This window comes from Lepidochelys kempii, chromosome 20 (assembly GCF_965140285.1).
Source record: "Lepidochelys kempii isolate rLepKem1 chromosome 20, rLepKem1.hap1, whole genome shotgun sequence".
In the NCBI taxonomy this organism is placed as follows: Eukaryota; Metazoa; Chordata; order Testudines; family Cheloniidae; genus Lepidochelys; species Lepidochelys kempii.
Window position 1 is genome coordinate 19,583,074 of NC_136399.1, and position 8,385 is coordinate 19,591,458.

Below are 8,385 nucleotides of genomic sequence, written 5' to 3' on the forward strand. Positions count from 1 at the left end.
GTGAGAGGGTCTGAGAGGCCATCATGGAGACAGAGCCAAAGAAATAACACATCTGAGCCCGATCTCACTCTTGAGAGCATCCACACTGAGCAGAGCCCTGTTGAAATCCGGGGGAGCTCTTTGTGAGTGCATGATTCACAGTTCAGGGTTAGGGCCTTCAATGTTATAGGGGAGAGGGTGTGTTTTACTCCACATAATAAATTCAGTTTGGCAGGTGGGTGGATGAATTCTTCTTTGCTACATCCCACATAATTCTGAGACTTTGGTTCTAGTGCTGTAACTAAATGGCTTTTGACACCTGGTATGTTTTCATCACCAGTAAATCTGCTTTGGTCAGAAGTTGTATAAAGTGAAAGAGAAAGCCGGTGAGAGGAGAATATGAAGACACTTGGATGTTAGCAGCTGGCGGAAGGCACTGACTGCAAGTCTTGTGAGAGCAGGACTCCGCCCCTCAGAAATAAGCTATCTTTCACTGAAGGGCAGTTGAAAAGTGCTGCGCCCCCTCTCTCTCCCTTAATACCTGTCGAGGTTGCTCTGTGAGCTTCATCTAGGCAGTAGCCGAAAATTGCTTCTTATTCAGATTTCAGTTTGTATGTTGAACCCTTGTTTGTTTGTTACAATGTGGCTCTTCCTGGTGGAAAGGTTTGGCTTCCCATAAGGACGTTAAGCAAGCGCATTGTTGCAATGGCTGAGCGGTTCTTCTCTCCCGTTGCTGTTTACAGGTGAGAAGAAATTTGCCTGCCCGGAGTGCCCAAAACGCTTCATGAGGAGCGACCACCTGTCCAAGCACATCAAGACCCACCAAAACAAGAAGGGAGGCACAGCCAACAATGTGGCCATGAACGTCTCTGCGGTCTCCATGGACACAGGGACTTCAGAGGGAAACAGTGGGCCAACCCCATCGGCCCTCATCGCAACCAACATGGTGGCCATGGAAGCCATTTGTCCCGAGGGCATCGCACGCCTTGCAAGCAGCGGCATCAATGTCATGCAAGTGGCAGATCTCCAGTCCATCAACATCAGCGGGAATGGATTTTGAGACTCTGTGAACCACAAGTCATGGACAGTGTCCAAATCTGGGGTTCAAGGTAGCATGGGTCTAAGAGCCGACTGGAGAGGGAGAAGATAAATATTTCGTTGCTAGTGTGCTGAGATGGTAGGGTCAGTCACACCTTCTAGCACGAGAGCCCAGTTCCTCTCTGCCAGGAATGCTACTTGAAAACAAGGCCCGGCGATCGGCTCAGACCTCTGAGGCCCAGTGACTACATGGGGATGCCAGAGCTTTTTTTGACTCGACTTTCCCCTCTCCCCCATAACTTCTCCCCTATCTTTCCCTCAGTAGGTACCCCTGATGCCAACATGCCTTGGTAAATGTATATGATCATTGAAATACTTTTTAGCGCAAAAAAAAAAAAGATTCTATATTATTATTATATATATAAAAATATAAAACGTGTTCATTTGAGCAAGGGAAAAAAATTGCTGCGACCAAAGTGTTTGGTCTATTTTGGATGCCTTATCTTTGAACAGATGACCCCGTGGGTAGTTAATGAGACAATACCCAAGCTGTTGTTCAGATGCTATATTACATTTTACATTGTAACCTTAAGAAAATTAGCTTTTTGTATGCTCTGCTTTTAGGTTTCTTTTTTCCTTAATTTTTTTAATTATTTGGGTGAGGTTTTCTTCATATAAAACAGTCACCCTCTTCCTTCCCCGCCTTATTCCCTTCATTGCTTTATTTTAAATTGTATTTGCTGCAGAGATTCTCTTATCCAAGTTATTTTAACCCTTGCTGTTTCATTCGGAGCATAAGTGTACATGTAAAATTGATTGTAAAGGTTTTTGTGCGGGTTCACTCGAGCTATTTACCAGAAGAGGGTCCGGGACCCATAATGCAGTCTGAGTTTTTTGCGGGGGAGGGAAGGGGCGTCTTGGGCAAATTTATTTTTCTGCAGTCGGTCTTAAAAACAAAACGCCAATGTCAGTGCGTCCAGGGCTGGTGAGATGAAGACACCTCAAGTGTCGAGTGGCAAAAACCAATGAATTAGCTGAAAATGCAGTGGAGAAGAGACCACCGATAACACTGTGTCTATCCATAGTATCGTGCCTAGTCTGATTAAAATGTAGCATGAGGGGATGCCTGTTTGCATCCCTAATCTGAGGGTTACTGCAGAGCAGCTGCTGATGCTAGTGCAGAGGGTGAGTAGAAATACACTGTTGGTCAGACTGGCAGGCTGCTGGTACATTTGTAAATGGCAGGGAGTTTGTCTGCCAGACATGGACATCAGGCATCGGGTGCTTAGTGGACATGTTACACAGTCCCGTACTGGGGCTGTTTGTTAATGGGACGCAGGTCTCTTATTCAGATTAAATCATCACATCATCTTGCCAGAATTTTTTCTTCCAACACTACATTGCTTTTCTGTCTCCAAGGCTTCCCCGTTCTTTCAGAGATTTCCAAACCAGTAATTGGAAACAAAGAAATTTCCTGGCCATCTTTTCCTCTTAGTCTTTTTCAAGCCCATGGTGGGTCTGGAGGCTGGTAGTTTTGAATCGTTCTAGACTCCTCTGTCCAACTCACTCTTGGTCCCCCGCCCTTCCTGCTGCAGCCACAACAAAGTGGGTGTTCCCTAAGGCCCGTCCATTTCCCCTAGCCCTTCTGTGAAGCCCAGCTGAAACGGAGCGAGCTGTCCCTACAACAGCATAAAATTGCAGGAAGAGGACATCGTGCACTGTAGATTATGTGGGGGCTTCAGGATTTAGAATCCCTCCAGATGAGAATTCAGTCACCTTCATGTGTGTCACCCACCATCCCTTGACCCACAAATCATCCTTGATAATGAAGCTGTGTGTCATTCGTGAACTCATGCATTTCAGTGCTTGGTGACTTCTTTAGTAAATCTTTGGTTCAGAGACACCTGATGGAAAGACAAGGGCTTGAAGAATCCTCTAGGAATAGGGTGAATTTTATTTAATTAGGACGATAAGCAGTGTTCTGGTGTGTTTTCATATAAAAATAAATGCAGGAAACTGCCATATACTCCTGCAACCTGGTGTTTGATAGCTTATTAGTGCAGGCAGGTGATGGTGGTTTTAATTTGTAAGCTGGATCTTCTGTTGAATCCCTTTGCTAGGGAAGGTAGAAACATTGGGGTTTGCATTAACCAGAATCAAGGCTGAGCTGCAATGGAGCCCTTGTCTGGAAGAGCAGGAGGCAAAGGTCTGTGTCTGTTGTGTGGAAAGGTTTTTATATTTGGAACTCTGTTGGAAAATGCAGCAGCTTTGGAAGTTAAAAATTAAAATCCCTTCGTATGGGTTGCTGTTGATTATGTAACTATATATAATATCAAACCATGTAAAACAAATCTGGTGTAGGGTGCAGAGGATAGTGTTAGGCCAGTGTTAATTGTTCCTCTCAAAAAGAGGAAGGAAAGAGGTAAGTAGCAGGTGGGAGGGCAGGTATTACAGTGGAATCAGTGTCTCTCTCCACATTTTGGTCCCATGGTTCTTGCTGATTTTCAGCACACATGGAGGTATTGGACTCTCTTCCATTCCATTTTCATGGTTTTTGCTGGGAGGCTTCTAGGGAGTTTTTTATGCATGTGCATGGAATTGCAGGAAGGCAACCTGTTTGGTAGGGAGAAACCCCAAACAACGTTGGGGTGAAATAAAACTTTATATGAACCTGAATCACACCTGTAAATGGTGCTTACTTTCTCTCTAACTAAAAGCAAGTGTGATTCTGCTGTATATTTTATATACACCTTGCATATAAACACTTCTTTTCACCTGTTCTACCTAAGGAAAATACACTTGAAATGAGGCAAATGCCATGTGCTTAGGGGCTTTATAAGAAAGTTCAGGAATGGTGGATGTTCTTAATTATTTCAGTAGCTCTCCTAGACCAGTTGCTGAGAGCACAGAGGCAGTTTTGATAAGAAAGCCACTCATTGGCACCGACACTGAGAGGTGGTTTTTGCTGAGTCTAGTACAGCAGGTTTCTTCTCTATTCTAGTGTTGCTTGGAAAGTGAGGGAGATGATGCATCAAGGCTTTTGGGTCAGGAATAGCAAATGAGACCATGGTGTTCCAATCAAACAGAAGCTAACAGTGTGCCTCTCGGAAGATTATTGCTTGGACACTGTGCAGTTCTGGGATCTAAGCATCCTTCCTGCGTCAAACCAGCTGAGTTCTAGAGAACTGAATTCTTGGCGAGGTGGGGAAACAGATGTGTTAGTCAGACTAGTATCATGGGATAGCAGTAACAGATCATTCTAAAATGACCAGGGGCTTCTGTGCTGCTAGCTTACAATACCACAGACGGGCAACTTCTCTCTGAATTCCCTTTTCTCTTACACGAGAGCCAAATTCTTTCCCCTCGTCATGGGATGTGATGCAACCCAGAACACCAGGAACCGGTATTTCTAATCAAGCTGCCATTAAGACACACAGGCTGACCATGGTTGCCAAGGTAGCTGGGCTCTGAAGAGCCGATCACTCAGAAATAACTTTTTTTTTTTAGCGTAATGCAAACCTCAGCACTAATCCCCAATTGTCTTGTTTGCTTTAAAATCCTGTTGTTTTTTTAACTCTGTATGAAAATTCCCTGCAACTGGGGGATATTACAGGTTCCTTTCTCAGATCTGAGTTAAATTTTTGGCAAGGTCTGTCTGTCAGTCAGCCAGTTCCCTTGTCTTCATTCTGGGTGTGGCTCGCTCACTTAGGTTTGGAGAGAGATTTCTTCCACAGCGGGATGTGAGAGTTTTGTACCTTTACCAATTCATGACTGCGCGGTGACCTTCCCTCACCAGACTCTGTGTCTGTGTTTTCAGATCATCAGCATGCTTTGTCAGTTTCAAACAGCAGTACCTCCCCCTTTGCACCTGCAAAATGCCTCCTTGTCTTCAAAGCAGAAATCGGTGCATGCTGGCAGGAGGCAAAGTCCTGCCAAACTGTGAAGTGTGAACACATTTTTACCTTTTAAAAAAAATAAATACAGGGAGGGAGGAATCTTAGCTATCACTGTAAATTCCTCTGGCTGATTTCTTTCTTCTCTCTATCTCTATTTTTGGACTTGTATATTTTTATATAGGAAACTTTAAACATTTGTATTTTTTTAACAATCTGTGAAGCACTATGAATTCCAGTTGTGTCAAATGTCAATATCTTCCGCATCTTGTGAATACTGGAAGCTACGGATGGTTAGTAGAAAGCAGTGTTTAAAAAAAAAAACCACACATTTCAGTAACTGACTCATTAGGCTATTCGGGTGCCCATTGCTAGAACAGCTACCTGAGAACATTGCCAGTTCCTCCTTGTCACTTGCATTCTTTAATGTATTGAGGTCCAAGGTAGATTTAGAGAAGTTCTGGAAACTACCCAGGTTACATCACTTGGTGACCACATTGTCAGTAGTTATCCAGTATGTCAAATGCAGCAGAATGCTGGGGGAGCCCGTGTCTCCACTGAGAACATAATGTACTTTCATCTTCCGTCCACATAGCTGTCCACTAATCCAGGATTGTCACTTAAGAAGCCTAGTATAACCTGAGAAGAGTTCGAAAGGATCCCTAATTGTAATTTCCTTGTCCTTGTGGGGCTGTGTAACCTAACTAGAAGGGAAAGTGGTGGTCAGCCTGGACGGTATTGTCTTGTTTCTAAAGCGCCGTCTTTGAGAAATATTCTTTGGACTGAGGTTTCTACAGGTTTCACTGTGACATTGTTGAACAGGTCCCAGCAATGGAAAGTTCACCACAGAGGAATGGTGCTTTTTTTCCATCCATTAGGGAACCAGAATTAATCTGTAGTTTCCTGTGGAAACAAATGGCCCTGCATGTGTCTCCGCTCCTCAGTGATTTAAAATCTTAAAAATCAGACCCATTACACTCAGGGCTGTGAAAGATTGTGAGCCCTGAGTGCTGTAGATAGGTCATCCTAACTCCCGGTGTAGATGGAGCGAGGTCAATGGGATCTTCTGTTGACCTGGCTACTGCCTCTGAGAGGTGAATTAGCTCCATTGGCAGAAGGAGTTTTCCTGTCTACATAGGAAGCATGGACGCTTCGGCACAGCTTGTAGACATGGTTACACCGTGTGTCAGATCCAAGAGCAGCAGCACCAACGTAGGCATCAGGACAACTTTTTACAGATTGGAGGTGGAAATCAAGCAGAAGACCACGGGTATGGACTGTGCCTTGAACCTAGGTGAAGTGGCTGGTCCTAGCTGCAAGGGCAATGCAGTTCTTGCCTAAATCCAGGCAAACTGTAGGGTAGATGTTTGCTAAAGGCTAATTCCCAATGTCCCGTCCCCATCCCGGTCCTGTTAACGTACATGATGGACCAGCTAATACAAAGAACATAAAGTATCTGAGAACCTTGGTACAACGCCATAGCCTCTCTGGCCCAGATCCACAAAGGTTTTTGGCTTCTAACTTTCATTGATTTCAGTGGAAGTTAGAACCCTAAATACCTTTGGGGATCTGGGCTTTTGTGTCTTAGATAAGCCCAGCTCTTTGGGGGCAGTGGGAAGAAGAGGAGGCAGAGGGAGAATGTATTCTTGGGCTGCTGCAGCTCTTGGGGATCTGAACAGCCTCTCCATTTGCAAAAGAAAATTTCGCCTTGAGGTTTAGAAATGAGATTTCTCCGTCCCTGCTGACCAGCCACAGCTTTCACGGACTTCACCGGGAGCCTCATTGCCATTGCTCAGCTCACTTTGGAGAGGCTAATGCATGCCAGTCTCATTAGACAGTCGCTTGTTAATACCCATCACCCTCCTCTGCTCATTCGGCTTGCCCTGTTTATCAACCGCAGTTGAGGGCCTGTAGCTGGCTCGCAGCAGACTATATCCCGTGCTGTGCCAAGTTCCATGTGCCATACTGGGCCTGGTATCCTTGCTTTGTATCCTACGGTAACAAGTTTGGGTTGGTTTATGGTGGTTTGGGCCACAATGCTGATGGCCTGTTGCAAACTCAGTGGGAGAAATCTTGACCCTTTTACAACCAAGGCAAAGCTCCCGTTGACGTCAGTGGGGCTAGGTGTCACCCCTGTGTCTGTTGCTTCCGTTAAATGAATTGCACTGTTCACTCAAGCACATGACTGGCTGCTTCTGTGTCAGGCTCTCAGGTGCGACGGGGAGCACCTGTATAACTTTGAGATCTGCAGTTCCCTGTGGAATTAACTGTGCCTTTTTATACAGGGGTTCCAAGTGGCCAAACCGTTTGCAGGCAGGATTGCACTGGGCTGTTTTTACCCCCTTTTTTTTTTTTTTTTTTTTTTTTTTTTTTACCCCACGATGGCTCAAAATGGTCTCTTCCCGCTTTAATCTACCCAGCCCTGTTTTTCCTCAAACTTGATTAGCAATTCACTTCCCCCACCCCGCCTGCTGGGGAAATAACACGTGTCCACTACTCTATGCATTACAGTGGGGTTGTGTGCATGGGGTGTGGCTAGTTCAAGCCAATGCCCGTTGCTTTTGTGAGCTAACGTGCGCCAATACCCCCCGCCCCGAGGGTTAGTGAAACCATTTCACCAGCACTTCCTGTAGCTCCCTGGTCCCTCCTCCGACCGCCTCCCCCATCATTCCAAAGAGGAGCCTCAATTCGATTCACCTTTTGGGTGCTGACAGCACACGCTTCGCGCAACCTGTAACACTGGCAATAATTCTTTCGCTGTGTAAAGACTGTTTTATCCTGTAATAATGTCTTTGTGCTTTTTTTTAATCCAATTGCCGATGTAATGATGTCAGAAACACATTTTAAAAGTGTTTTTTTTTTTTTTTTTTTTTGTACAAAGATTAGATTAAAATGTAGTTTGGCTCCTTTGTAAACCGATTACAACTTTTTTTTTTTAAGGTAAATAAACAAGCGTCTACGGACGGCATGGTGACGTTTGTGCTTTAAAGAGTAAAGAATATTTCCGTGCCCGTCAGCATTCACCTTGCGCTCAAGCGCCTTTGCCCAATCCCTGTTGCCTTGCTTCTTGGTGACTGCAGTTTGTAAATGTATTTTTGTTCCTACAGCCCTGTCGCAAATGAGAAAGCAAATGTCGCTGGATGGCTGTAGGCTATCTTTCCGTGGACTTCATCGGGCTGTGGATCAGGCCCTGTTGGAATCTGGTGGAGAGAATCTTTATCACAGATGAAGAGACAAACCCAACTCATGTGTCCATCTGTCTTGAACTTTATTGTTCATAAGAACTGCCATGCTAGGTCAGACCGGTGGACCATCTAGCCCAGTATTCGGTCTTCCAATAGTGGCCGGTACCAGAGCTTCAGGGGGAAAGTACAGAACAGGGCAATTTTGGAGTGATCCACCCCTGTCTTCCAGTGCTGTTTTCTGGCAGTCAAGAGGTTTAGCATCACCCTGAGCATGAAGTTCCAGTCCCTGT

The 8,385-nt window shown here is 45.1% G+C and overlaps 1 protein-coding gene across 2 annotated transcripts in view; it reads left to right on the forward strand.

The window, feature by feature from the left end:
• The window catches only part of SP1 (Sp1 transcription factor), a 34,017-nt gene extending 26,148 nt beyond the window's left edge, over positions 1-7,869 (forward strand). For both annotated transcript variants that reach the window (XM_073318995.2, XM_073318996.2), the window contains exon 6: positions 723-7,869. In XM_073318995.2, the coding sequence (XP_073175096.1) occupies positions 723-1,039 (317 nt within the window). In that variant the 3' untranslated portion in view covers positions 1,040-7,869. The remainder of the gene's footprint in view (positions 1-722) is intronic.
• The last annotated feature ends 516 nt before the right edge of the window (positions 7,870-8,385 follow it).